This window comes from Numida meleagris, chromosome 2, assembly GCF_002078875.1.
Source record: "Numida meleagris isolate 19003 breed g44 Domestic line chromosome 2, NumMel1.0, whole genome shotgun sequence".
NCBI classification, from domain to species: domain Eukaryota; kingdom Metazoa; phylum Chordata; class Aves; order Galliformes; family Numididae; genus Numida; species Numida meleagris.
This window is the reverse complement of record NC_034410.1, coordinates 61,006,276-61,020,607: the sequence shown is the minus strand read 5'-3', so window position 1 is coordinate 61,020,607 and position 14,332 is coordinate 61,006,276. Positions and strand designations below refer to the sequence as shown.

General features: G+C 39.6%; 1 protein-coding gene and 1 long non-coding RNA gene across 2 annotated transcripts in view; one reads left to right on the top strand and one right to left on the bottom strand.

The window, feature by feature from the left end:
- ELOVL2 (ELOVL fatty acid elongase 2) overlaps window positions 1-14,332 on the bottom strand; it is a 39,520-nt gene that overhangs the window by 4,386 nt on the left and 20,802 nt on the right. The window contains exons 3-4 of the mRNA XM_021388406.1: window positions 8,990-9,177; window positions 816-893 (exon numbers count right to left, since the gene is read on the bottom strand). Coding sequence (XP_021244081.1) covers window positions 816-893; window positions 8,990-9,177 — 266 coding nt within the window. The remainder of the gene's footprint in view (window positions 1-815; window positions 894-8,989; window positions 9,178-14,332) is intronic.
- The window catches only part of LOC110394509, a 34,425-nt gene that overhangs the window by 5,728 nt on the left and 14,365 nt on the right, over window positions 1-14,332 (top strand). Inside the window, exon 4 of the long non-coding RNA XR_002435676.1 lies at window positions 11,364-11,434. This is a non-coding gene — a long non-coding RNA (uncharacterized LOC110394509). The remainder of the gene's footprint in view (window positions 1-11,363; window positions 11,435-14,332) is intronic.

Genomic DNA, 14,332 nt, shown 5'->3' with positions numbered 1-14,332 from the left:
CACAAAGGCTCCTCCTTCAGCAGGACTTTGATGCACAACCTCTGGCTTCGGTTTGATTTCTCTTTGAAAAATGAGGCAGTTCATAGAAAACTGATCATTCTTAAGTTAGATTATCTAAATATAAGTTTATGATTAAATATAACTTTAAAAATATATACTTTGAGGATGGGCTTTCTCATTGTTCTGTTTGTTTGTTTTAACCAAAGATGTATTTTATTTTAAGGACGCTACTGCTTATAGTTTCTTGATGGGGAAAAGACATTTAACTGACATTTTCCTTGCTAAAACACAGACAAAATTTGAAGGTTGAAGAAAATTATGGGTTATCTAGTTTCTCTGCCTTGAGCTCAAATGTTATCTGGAACGCAAGCCTGAGCAACAGAGGGTGAACACATGGACTTGCTGTGATGCAGAAATAAGGGCTGAAACTAGAGATGAGCCAAGGCAGAAAAAAGGGATCTGAAGTTTTCTAGAGTTCTGAGTTGAGCTTGAATGCATTTCCATCTATAGCTCAACACCGCAGGTGACTGATTCTTCTCCCAGGTTTTAAAATGATCCATATCCTCTGTTTCAGTAGTCAGGAAAAAATATATGTATAGATGTAAGTAAAATATTTGTCTATATATTTACATACGTGTATACATATGAGTGTAACATGTATGCATATAGGTGTATGTGTCCTGATGTATGGCTTTTAAAAATGCTCCCTGCCGTGCTTTCTATGGTGAGGATGCATCTGCACTGAATCAGAAAGTGAACATCTGTTTGCAGCTGGACTGCTGCAGGTGCTGGGGCTGAGCTGTGGCCGTCCTCACCCGGATGTCAGCCTCCCCGGCGCTGTGGAGGTTCTGGCACTGCAAGTTGTAGCCTCCTTCCCACGTGGCAAGGATGAGCTGGAACAGAGAATGCAGCAGTGATGTTTGGAAACAGAAGGCAGTCCTCCCCTACCCCTGCAGCTGTTCCCAAGTAGCAAAATAACATTGTGACAGTATTGTAGGTTCCCATTCAATCTGTAAACTGATGCTTGTAGACCAGACAACTTGCTATTATCTTCTGTTTTAAAGTTGCAAGGACTTCAAATTCTTTTGGAAATATATGCTGAAATAGTGCACCTTTTGCATCTCTGGCTTTACAGCCTTCAAGGCATTCGTGAATATTTCTTGTTACTTAGTGCAGTGATCCTCACTCTGAAGCCCATGCCTGAATATTTTACCTGTGTCCTGAAGCAGTATGAACAGAGCTTGACAGACCCACTAGTGAGACCCTTCCTGTCCTTAAGAAAAATCCCTGCTGCCAACCAAGCAAGCAAAAGGTAAATCCAAAGCAGTGCAAGGGGAAAAATGTTTCCTTATGCTATATACACATCTCCCTATAGCATGTTGTTGAATGCAGGAAGAAGGAGAGAGCAGGAATGGTGGTGAGCAGAGAAATGGACAGATATGAGCAATTTCAAGTTGGCTATCTACAGTGTGGAAGGAAAGCAGCTCATGGAATGGAATGTACCAAATGAACCAGGTATGCATCTGGAAGAGAAGCTGGGAACCTGACAGAAGATATCTGGTTGCTAGGTCTCTATTTCTCTGATCCTAAATGTGTTCTACTGGTTCAGTTATGATCCTCTTCACACGGTGAGCACTCTTATTTTTATTCAGACTTGATGGTATTGTTTATCATGTGGAGACTGTGCAAATGCATGATATACTAAAGAGATGAGAAAGGTTTCTTCTTTAGAAATAAAACTTCTCTCTCTAGAAAGCATTCCTGTGAATATTTTGCATTCTTAGTAACCAATCCTGAAAATAATGACATATGCATTGTTTTTGATGTCATATGGAAAAGAAAGATCAGGTAAAGATGAAAACAGTTGTCCACTGAAAAATGTCTGCCAAGTAGTAACATCCTGTTCGTTAGCAGAGGTTTTATATTTTGCTGTTGCTCTAGTTTTCTTAATGGATTCCAGCAGCTACACCAATAAATGACCTTTGCTCATCTACTCAAATATAAAGAGAATAAGGATTCACAATAATCAGTCTGATTTGTTTTCCCATCCCCAAGTGGTGGGGGTGAAGGCACAATGCAATGGTACGTGGGCAACTGCACTTTCATACAGTAAGCAGATAGTGGAACATAACATTAATCATCCTGGATTTATCATTAGCTCAATCTTAAACTTAAAACTAAACTTAAAAAAAAAAATCAAAACAAACAAAAAAAACAACAACCAAACCTAAAACCTTTCAGACAGGTTCTCTGGCTAAGATATTCAATTTTAAAGCCATCTGTGAACATAATTTGTTGAAGATAATTAATGTAGATTGCCTATTTTTAGACAGGTCTCTAAGAATTCTGATAGAACAGAGAGCTGCTGTTGGGCCCTGTAGATCTTAAGCAAGCTGTAGTCTGGCAAGACTGTACACCCCACTAGGAAGAGTCTAGGGCTAGATTGCTCAGCTTAGGACTGAGAAATGCCAGAAGCCTGATCTGGTCAATGCCTCAGTTTCCCCAGATGCAATGTTAGTAATGGTGTCCTGCCAAACACGAAATGAGTGCTGAATCCACAAGATTTTTCACAATGAAAATGTTTTTTTTTTCCTCTTTATGATGCGAGATATTTTTAATGAGGACAGAAATGCAAAGGTTGTACTTTTGGCTATGCCTTGGTAATGCTTTTGTCTAATTAGAGGTCCAAAAATGAAACAGGTTTGACCCAGAGAAAAGGTTGGCTAATTCTGTACTGTAAAGATGATGTTTGATATCCCAGCCTGCAATGTGTACAGCTGGAACCTGTCCTAGGTCTCCTGTCCTGCCTAGGATACTACATGTTCCAGAAAGGAGGAAGCAAGTGGTCCCATGCTTTCTCCTTATTTTGAGATCAGTCACAAAATTAAAAGCCTCTTCCCTAATGAAATCAGCAAATGTTTGATCTTTTTTTTTTCTGTGAAGAAAAACTCTTTCAAATGTAAAGCCACATTGTTGAGAAATTCCCAGCCAGTTTCACTCAATATTCTTTATGTGTATATCAGAGACCATTGGAAGGGTTAATGAGGAAATGACTTAGTTACAAATACTAATTCTTTTGTGTTGCTATTGTCTGAGATTTTATAATAGGCTAAAAGAAATATCTTCTGGGCTTCCTTTCTGTGAATTTCTGATTATATCTCCTGTCTTGAATAGCTCTTGTATGCTACCTTGTATGATATTAGAAGCTTTGCACATGTGATAAACCTTGTCATATGAAATTTTGCTCTTAATTTCCAGTAATGTCCTACCAAAACTTATTTGAAAAGGTAGGTGAGAGCCAGAGTGCTGCTTTATGAATAAACTGGCTAAAAGTTGCACGTAAATGCAGAGCTCAGGAAGGTCATTAGGAAAGATATGGAGAATTCAGAGAATGAAATCTGAGCTATGGGGATGATGTGTCCAGCCAGAACTGCAAATGAGAGCAGCAAAGTCAGCTCCTCAGTTCTCTTAACAAATTCTCTGACTAGGGTAGAAGAATGCCTGGAAATGTAATTCTACCCAAACTGTGTTCTTACTTGCTTAAAAAGCTTGATTACTTTTGTCCTTATGCTTCACTGCTTTGTACAGCCTTCTCAGTGACTTTTTGCTGTCCAGTTTTTCAGTTTTTCCTTTTTTTCCAAATGATAGAAAAGTACACCTGATTTCTTCTGGTTTCTCATTTTGTCCTTTTCTTCTTGCTGCCCTAAGCTTAAGATGGTCTTTCTATCCAAACAAAAGAGTTACTTCAAAGGAGGCCTTCACCTCAAGTACCAGTCCTTGTTTCTCTGCTAAATTTGTACTTGCTATCTTCTAGACAACTCATGAAGGATTAAACAATAATTTCTTACGATCTGTAATGTAATGTTTTGGGTTTTTTTTTTTTGAGTTAATCTATGGATTTCTGTAGCAAAACTCCAGGACAGTTCAAAACAACTAGGACCTAAAACGATTTTTTTAAACTTTCCTTAGATCTTTTGCTATTCAAGCTCTATCTGCTCTACCTTTTAAACATTTGCACAGTTAAGAAGCACATCTTTCTCATTTTAGTCATTAAAATGATGAAATAAAATAGAATTTCATTTCTTTTTGCCCCCTCTTATTCTGGCATCATACGGAGCTTCTTAGTCATTTGAGATATCATCCTAGTTGCAATGTGTAGGTCTAAAAATGGTGGCCCTTTGATCATGCTAGCATTATGCTTTTGATCTTTCTCTGCTATCAGAGTATACAGAGAATGCAATTCTCAAACTCTTGGAAATCCTCCCATCATCTTGGTACCTATGGATCTGCTTTCAGGTCATGAATGTAACTCAGAAACTTCAGGCTTACTGTGCATTGAACTTTCAGCTCCTAGAAAAATGAAAAATAGAGGTAATCATGATGCTTTTTAATCTTGTAAGGTATAAGAATTTTCTTTTCTGGGTTCTCTAAAAAGCTTAGTGCACTAGGCTTGCAGTACTTGTGCAATTCTGCTCTTTTCCTTTGGCACCCAGTAGGCAGCTGTGACTTTCCCTCTGGATTGAGGGGTCCCATATGCAAGTCCTGCTTACTCACACAGATGGGTTACTTACTTACAATTCTCACCTCCTATGGATTTGTAGTAAGTCTGCAGAGCTACCTGAGGATAAAGGCAGCTTGAGATATCACACCACTCATATGCTAATGACACATCTCTAGATCTTTTTAATCTGACCCAGATGGTGCCAGAGCCGTGGTCTCAGTACCCAATTGACAAAGGACTTGAGTGAGAGCACGATGACTAGATGAGATTTATTTTAAATAGGGCAGTAGTGACACTGCTGGGGAAAGCAAGCTAAGACCCTAATAGAGATTATGTCATTTCCTGTTAATGATGAAGAGAGGCATCACGTGAGTAGTTTCTCAGTTCAGAGATTAGCATTTGTCTGCTTTGTTTCCAGGTGTAATTCAATATCAAAGTTGTGATCCTGCAGGTCCACAGAGTGTGGTCTGAGAGCTGACTTGCTCATGAATTAATTTTAAAATACATAAAGACTTCACTGTTTTTTCACATTAAGCTGGTTTTCTGTTCATAGTTGGCACCTTCACAGTATTAGCCATAGATTTGTGTAGAGGAAAGGCATATCTTGATTCAGTGAAATTGTTAAAAGTTTTGGTTTTTATTAAAATGACAGCTGTTTTGTGCATATTTTTGAAAATATTTCTGGAAACTGTTGTATCTGTAGGCTTGACCTAGTTCTACTAACATTAATGGTAGAGAGCAGTATGTATCTCCTAACAAGTGTCTGGTAAAGCTTTCCTTTATAGTGGCAGGAATGGAGGGAATTGTCTTCTGACCCCTTTGCAATGCATCTGCAGCCTCCCTAACTTAAGCACAAGACTTGTGTCTAAGTTTCAGAGAACTGGAAAAAGCTCTGCTCCAAGAAAAACTGTTTGCCTAGCTCAGTGTCTAGATTAAGGCCTAGTAAACTGTCCTTCTGGGAGGCCTTCAAAGGCACCTAACTCATGGCACGCAAGTTTTGAGACCTTGCCCTTTGAGGATAATAAGGATATCTGACTTTATGTTAATGGTACATCTTAAACACTTGAGGGATTGGTTGGACTCAAAGTTAATGGAGCTAAAATTGGTTCTGAGATACCTCATGCCCATGGTGTGATGGAGAAACCTTCTGGCTCAGAAGTGGAAATCTGCCTTTGAAGATCTAAAAATGTTTTATTAAGAGTTCTTGCTACAACTGCAGTCAAGGGACTACTAAACTAGATTAGGCGCAGTGAGGAGCTGAAGAATTGCAGCACAGTGATCCCCATCAGTTGGTTTATCATGTTTCTTATTAAAGCCAGCGTATGGGACAGTCTGCATTTGGAGATGTACTCCTAACATGGACAAGGTCTTTTTCTTTTGAACATCTAAGAAGTACCCACTCCATTCTGGCGCTATCACAAGAGAAGATGTGTGGCACCTCATAAACAAAACCAAGAAGAGACAAATAGGAAAAAAAACCTGTTATTCATCTTTATAATAGAGCTCATTATTCTGTAGTTTATCTCTGTTACAGAGGTCAGAGAGTTGGAGGTGCAGTGGGAAGGTGGAAGAGTAAGGCCTTTGTTATAGATCTCTCTAATTAGGAATTAATCCTGAATCATACTCACTGGAGAGATCAGCTGTGTTTACATAAACCACTGTGGAGAAGGCTCTAAATATAGACAACTCTTGTCTTAAAGAGCTTACCTTCCATATAAGACAGAGGGAGTAGGAGCCAGAGAGAGGCTTTGGAAATGAGGTATTTTGAAATGTTGAGTCACTGTAACGTTATTCACTACCGAAGAAGATTTCTGCCCTCCCATTTAGTGAAGCACTGGAATAGGTTTCCTTTAGAGGTGGTGGATGCCCTATACTTAGAGTCATTCAAGGTCAGGCTGGATGGAGCTCTGAACAACCTGATGCAGCTGTAGGTGTCCCTGTTCACTGTAAGGGAGTTGGACTAGAAGGTCTTCACAAGTCCCTTCTAACTCAAACAATTCTGATTTGCCTGTTTCCCATCAGCGGGGATGTTCAAGCTCCTCAGGCAGGTCTGCAAGTTTCAGCATCCACTCTGCTCCTTCACAGGAAAAGCTGTGAATAGGAACCAGGCAAACAGGCTATGAAAAAAAAATTACAGAGACCCTGTTATGAAAGAGTGGCTTCTGTGACGTACAACCAGTCTGGCTGATAGTCCAGAGCTGTGAAATCTGCAATAAAGCAGCCCTGATGTCCAAGAGTTCCAGAAAAATACAGAAACTGGGAGCCTGGAGGCACTGCCAGCCATTCCTGGCTGCAGTTTGGGTGGTGTAAGTCAGCAGCCTCTAGCTACAGAGGCCAGGTCTGAAGGGACTTATCTGAGGACTTGTGCAACTCAGTGACCATCTGCAGAGAAGTTAGCCTTGGGAAGGGAAGGGCAATGAGGCAGCTGGAAGGGATCTGGCTCCCTGCCCCCTCCCTGGAAGCATTCAAGGCCAGGCTGGATGGGGCTTTGAGCAACCTGGTCTAGAGGGAGGTGTCCCTGCCTATAGCAGGGGGTTGGAAGTAGATGATCTTAAAGGTCCCTTCCAATCTAAACCATTCTGTGATTCAGTGCAATTCCTACAAGGATAGGAAGGAAGCAAAACACAACTTCACTCACCTGCAACTTGCCAAAATTCTTATTTACTTGCTTGTGGCAGGCCAAATCTGCCTACAAGGGGTAGGGAGCAGTATTTTTGTTTTCTGTACAATCAATCCTTTTTGTTGAGTCATCTTACTAAAGACAGATATCTCTATAGATAAATTATCCATATAGATATAGAGATTTAAACACTAAAGTGATTGGTTAAATTCTGGAGAAAAATCAGTATGAAGTCATCAGATAATCCAGCAATAATTGGGCTTGTTTCTCCCTAGCTCTGGGCCTTGTCCTGTGCTCTCAGTCACCCAGTGTGACTGCAGAAGCCAGATGGAGCTTTGACCAGGACAAAGCTCTGTGTAGCAAAGTCAGTCCTCTGCACAAAGGCACAAATCTGAATTGCTGTTTGGCCTTTTGACCTGGCCACTCACTTGGGTTTAAGCTCAAATTAATTTAAAGCTTGAAACCTCTTGGGGTCCTGTTTGGCTTCCGAGTGAAGCGAAGTTTCTTGTCCAGCTAAAAGAACGGTCTGTCCTTGTTTTTTTCTCATGGAAACTGCTGTGTAGCTGAGAGCCTATAGAGCAAGAAATGCTGAGATGGCTTTGCAGGCAAGGCTGTGCGGTATCAGCTCACACCTACAAAGATCACACTGTAATGTCAAGCAGATCGTTCAGCCCAGGTTTCTCATGCCCTGAGTCACTTTTTAAGCCAACTCAGAAAATACTTTGTGTTTTTTTATCTTCTAGTGTTTGTTTCTTAAAGCCTCAAGTGATGAATATTAATTTAAAAGTACTGAAATTATCACAGAACTGAGAAAGGGGAGCTTCTAAATAATATCGAAGGGAGGGATTAGGATTATTCCATGCAAGGCTTCCTTGTGGCTGAACCATCACCTGAATTCTGTCATACAATGTGAAAAGTTGGAAATGGAGTTGAAATGCAATAATGAATGCATCCCCTTACAGGAGAGGAGAGAGAACAGTGTTTGTGTTCCCTGCCTCAGCCTGCCAGGTCTGTGCCTTGTTACCAGTCAAAGTCTGTATGTGTTGGGTGAAAGATGAATGAGTCTAGCCTTGCTGGACTTAAAACAACTTTCAGGCTAGCTCTGTTCCTACAGGACAGTGAAAGCACATATGTCTTTGTGGAGGAGTGCTGCTTGAGACCTTTGCTACTGTAGAAACTCTCAGATGCATTCAAACCTCACTTCTGGTTCTGAAGGGATTCTGGTTTCTGTGAGCATGTTCCTTCCTGATAAACACTTAGAAAATAATCTGTGAGACCACATTTAGCCTCCAGGTCCCCACAGCACTTGCTCTCGGCTGAAGTGGCAGGTTTTTATCATCAGTCTGACATTTAATGTTTCTGCTATCTGGCCACGTGACGGAAGCTTTTTAGTCAGGACAGCAGAAAAATACCAGTGAATTGCCAATACCATAAATCAGTACTAACTCTCGCATAAATCTGTTTACATTTAAATGTAGGCATTTGTATGAAACAAATTCCATCAACAGTCATGCAAATGAAAAAAACAATCCTTGAGCGTACTCATGTGTGCTGAACAATGAGGTGTGGACATGTTTTAGCTGAGCAACTGCTGCAGATTCAAATTCAAGCTTGTAAACACTGCCTTGGTAGTGGCCAGCTGTCTCCAGGGATGGACTGGAGCTCAGGAAGGACAGCTGAAACTGGCCGATAACTAAGCTGAGGAGGTACTCTGCAAGTCGCTGTCCAATTGCTAAATGCCTGTCGTTAAATTTAGTTTGCTGTTGATGTCAAATTTCCTGGTACAACTATGCTTCTAAGAATTTTTTTTGCTAAAAAAATGTACGTTTCTCACCTTTGTCAACTGTGCTGCATCGAAGAACACTTACCTCTATGAGCATGTACAAGGAGAGCAGCGTAATCCCAAGGTTATATACAATGAGGTGAGCCCTAAGAGAGAAAGGCTGCCTGTTCTTCATGAACTTGTTGCCAAGCCATATGCAGAGCAGGTACGCGACAGTGAGGAAAAATGTGGGAAGGTAAGAGTCCAAAAGGAGCCATCCTCTAACCCTGGAATCTGAAAAGAAATGCATGCAGCAAGCAATTAATGTTATAGTAAAATACGGCTAAAATATGATACGTCATATTGTGAAAAAAGTCTGTGAGAAGCCTGAGAGTGGATCTGCCGCACTCTGCTCACATTAAGAGCCTTCCATTGCTATTTCCTTCTCCAAAGTGGCATGCTAGTTCAGAGAATGCGGTGAAAGCCACAGAAAAATATTCCCTAATAATTTAAGGTTGCTTTCATCTCCTCATTTTAACAAGAATGAGAAAATGAAAAAAGAAAACAAGCCGGTACGCCTTTTTATTAATATGTTAGCTTAATTAAACCATATCTTAACCTGTTAATGGGCAGACAGCTTGAAAATAGTATTAAATATGAAGTATGCATGAAAAGTTGCCAGTTCACACATATTATTTTAATTCTGTATTTATGTCCATACAAAAGTAAAATACTTGCTAGAAAACCTTTCTACAAAGGCTTTTTCCAAAAACACTGTATTTAAAAAAGAAATTGCAAATGATTACTTTGATGGTTATCGATGATTTTTACAAATGTAAAAGCTTGCTTTCTCATGGTTTCTGTTCCACTTGCCTGATTCTGAAATGCAATATTAAGGTCAAATACTACTTGCCTTATTCACACAAGTAATCTTATTGGTAGTAATCAGATAGTTGAGTGTATATGAGCAAAGCCTAATCCTGCATGCCAATCTGCAGGAACTGTTCTGTTGTCCTATGAGCAACTGGATGTCATAAGCAAGAGAATATTTTTTTTCTATTTATTTTTTCATCATGGAGCAAAATTTAGAGTTAATTCTTCACAACAACATTCTTTGGATGTTTATCTAAGGAAATAAAGGGCATCATGGCTGGTTTTTCCAAGAGGCTGTTCTAAATCTGTCACAGGTTATGGACTATGGGAAGAAGTAAGTCAGTGAGAAGCTATTGTGCAGTTCACACTAGTTCTTTCTGCTCCCAGAAACTGTTTAAAATTTAGTATATTTTTTAAAAAGACTGATATTAGGTTAATTAAAAGGAGTTAAAGAAAAGGTGTTCATATTGTATGAAAAGATATTTTACTATATTTTCAGCCTGTGGTGAATTTGGAAAGGACTGTTCAATGGGTGATGCACACACCAAGTGTCCTGGAGTGTTTTAAAAACTGTTGCACATCACTGTTTTGCTTTGTTTTCTGTCTGGTTATTTTTTCTTCAGAAATGTATATGTACCAGTATATGTAAAGTGATATTTTAAATGCTTGTGAACGTGGCTCACTTTCTGGTTCATTACAGTCTTCCTCCACTTCCTACCTCACTTCCATCACAGTGGCTGTCACTTTCAGCTGTTGGAATGGGCTCCACATGGGATGTAGTGCTTTTGCAGGAAAGCCTTTCAGTCAGACATAAGTCACCGTGGAAGTCCAGTACTCTACTGGCTTTGCTTCTCCCTTCTGGACTCCCAAAACACAGCTCCTCTCCCCAGTAGAGGAGAGGTGTGTGGCTAAATCAGTCATGAGAGCACAACCATGTATTGCAAAGTACAATCCTTCCTTCAGGGTGGCCTTGCTTTGCGGTGCATTATCAAGGTAGTAATTTCTGTTTTCTATCTTCAGATCTCAATGCCTATTCGAGGTCACCTTAGTGTGAGAGTAAAATGCTTCCAACAAGCCTCTCAAAAGCGACAAGAGGTTTGGGAAGCTCTGGAATGGATGTTTTTGAGGTGATTCTGCTCCTATGTGGCCTCTAAGCAGGACACAGAAATCAGAGGACAGGGAAAGGTTGTATGTGTAAGTGTTGATCTAGCGTATGTTTTAGGAGCAAAAGGGTTTAACTTATGTAATTGGTATCCTAAATGAAGATGAAAAATCAGCCATATCAGCAAGAGTGCTCTCTAAAAATGACCTCCCCACTGGAGGACTGCGACATTTGGTTTATAAAGGTTACTTGCCCAAAGGCCAAATGGTATCAGATAACTAAGCAGTATGTTTGCTTAAAAAGGAAAAGCAATTAAAAGAGACAAGAATACAAATTAAACTAAACAGCACCAACTCTGTCCTAATATGCCCTCAGAAAGCTAGTTTTTCCTCTGCAGTGAGTGGGCCCCAACCATGTGGCGTGATCCATACAAAATCAGAACTGCTCGTGTTTGTTCAGGTCAGCATGACAAGTTTGTTTACAATCTGTTCTGCTTCATTTTCAGGTGTCTAGAGAAATTGTTAAAACCAGTTTTCTTACTGATTGTTTCCCATCTTGACCTTGGTACCTCGAAAGGTAAGACAGTTATTAGCAGAAAGTAGCCAGAGAATCCTGATTGTTTTGTTTCCATGTCCTTGAGTGACAAAAGAGAGAGGTCTTTAAGTGGTGGGAAGGCAAAGGAAGGGGACTGTATTTTAAAAAAATAAAGTACTTATATTGACAGACAGTAGGTTACTCTGTGTTCAAGCAATACAGTGTCAATGAGAGGAAGTATTATTTTTACACTGTTGCACACATTCAGCATCTGAATTTGAGACTGCGGCAGTGAATAAAACCACAGTGTGGAAGTGTTGGATGACAACATGAGTAGGAGCAGGCGCACCCAAGCTGATTGTTCTGTGAATAAGCTCATTCACAGTCACTGGCCACAATGTGCCAGACCTTTGGGGTGAAATCTTGGCTCCTTTGAAATGCGTGGGAAGCCTCCCAGGCTCTTTAAACATATCAGCCTTTTATCAGTGAGGCTTAGAAACATTTTGATTCAGGTCACTGTATAGCTTTGGCCGGCTGTTTTATGAGTAGATTCAGAGCTTTTCAGATGCTAAGGGTAGATGGCTTTGTACCAATGCTTTACTACTGTTTATATTCAACTGAGTAGAGAAAGAATGCTTATTACTTTATCCTAATTTTGTTAAGATATACCTATTCTTCTGCTTCTTTGACAGATTAAAAAAAGCAACCCATTAACTTGATTTGGGTCTTACAATTTGGTGCTGCTTTGCATAACATTAAATAATATGGGTAGAGCATGAAGGCCCTGGAAAAAGCTTTTTCAGAGCAACATATCTATTTCACTCTTAATCATTTTGTCCTTGGTACAGATAATCTATCCAGAATAACATAGACAAACATCAATTTCTAAGACCACTTCTTATCAAGAGATGCAACTGATAATTACGTATGTGTCTTCTATTCCCTGATCTAAAGGACTTGGTCTGTTAGGTCTAATGTAAATTTGATGTAAATCTATGTATAAAGTCCAGCTGGCAGTGAAGAGCACAAGCAGAGAAGAGACCTTTATCTCAATCAAATTTCTATCTTTAACAGAACACCCCTTGTTCTAGTTGTGCAGTACTGCAGTTTGTGTTAACCTGGTAACTACTAACGTGAGCAGAGTTTGCCTCCAGGAACTCATGCCTGGTTTTGTCCCCCATTTGGCATGAGGTAATGGTAACTATAGCCACTGTGGTGACATTGCTATTTCAAGTGTTGCTATCTAAAATATAGACCACAAATGTGGGATTGATTTTAAAAGAATAGAGCTTTGATGTTTAATTTTAAGCCATCTTGTTGCTGAATGAAGTGGGTACAGGATATGAAAATATGTGCACAGAAATAAAGGGAATAACTTGTTGGTTTTAGACAATTGGGAAAGTTCTCGAGAATTCATTAGATTTTTGTTTGTGGGGCAATTCTACCCAATTTAAAACAGTTTGCAGCTAGCTGTGAATTATTTATGGGTATAAATATATTGGAGGAAGTTTTCTTGCTCATGAAATGTAAGATGCAGCATCATTATACAACTAGTTCCACACAAAAGAGCATAGTGAAGAAGCATGGAGTAACAAACACTATCTTCAGCACTGATGTCTGGAGAGGGATGGTGATGTACTTGGCAGGTATTACAGATAACACTTAACTGAAGTGCTTTGCAAAAATCCAAAGAGATCTGTGTGGAATTCTGTGTTGGATTAATTGCAGCTTACCCCTTCAAAAAAATTTGCTCTGAACTAACGAGGAAAGAGGAATGGTGGAGAACACCACTTCCATTAAAAAAGAAAGTAGTACTTTTACGCTAACTATCAGGTTGTTTTTTTTTGCTAATATTAAAACGCATTATTGTAGAGGCTGTTAATTAAACAAATTCATTCTGTTTGAATCACTTCTGCTGCAGTTCCCAGGCTGTTCATTGTTTCTTCACTAGAAAGCTTTCTTTCAAGCTTCACATCTACAGCAGAAGGGATGGAAGACATTTTGTACTCATCCAGACAGCTAAGAAAAATGGGAATTTATTGGTTTTAAGAATGTCACAGTTTTCTTTCCCCTGTCCTCCTAATTAAGCAAGAACTGTTTCTGCAACCTAGAGGATATTATTGCAAGAAAATGAGGGTATATAAGTATATAATCATCCATCTCCACCAGCAGCAATTTTGGCTTTAAATGCTGTTCCTGAAATTGGACAACCTGAAAACCAGGCCTGCCAGCAGCAAGACAGCCTCACAAGACCCTTTGCTGAAGACTGGGTCTGTTGTCTAAACTCTTCTCTTACTTTTGACCTTAATTGCTTGGCCCCATTCTAATCTTAATCCTGATTTTGACACTTCCATCTTCATCTTGCAGTAGCCCTTCTCTTTCTTTCTGCCGTCCTACTTTAGTATTTTTGTCCCTGGCTCTAACTACTGTTACAGCTATTACCCGTTTCAGTCCTTGCAGTCCTAACAGGGTATTAGGCACCTTCAAGTTCTGCTAAACCAGCACTACAGTTATTCAAGTTATCCTCAGCCAAACTCTTTCAGAAAGAAGAACAGGAAGTAGAAAGATGCGTCTGTTCTTTCACGCCATCTATCAGGTTATTGAAATTGTGGATGCGATCCTGCAAGGTGCTAAGAGTGCTTTATTTGTGCTGTGCTGAGCATCCTTCTGAACTAGGCTATTTGTTAGGTAGATGAACCAAACAATGCCTGGATTATTGAGTGTCAGTCGTCCAAGAACAGAACTTCTACTTAAATCTGATTTCTCTGAAAGTAGAAGTCTTTTTTTTTATCTATATTAAGATGTAAAGCTGAGACCTTATGATATTTTCAGAAACAAAGGACTCTAAAAATTACTGAAGTTTGCAAGTTTGAAAAAAGTTCCATTTCTTCTTGCATCTGCAGTATGACCTGTGACTGCTTATAATTTGTTTTACAGATA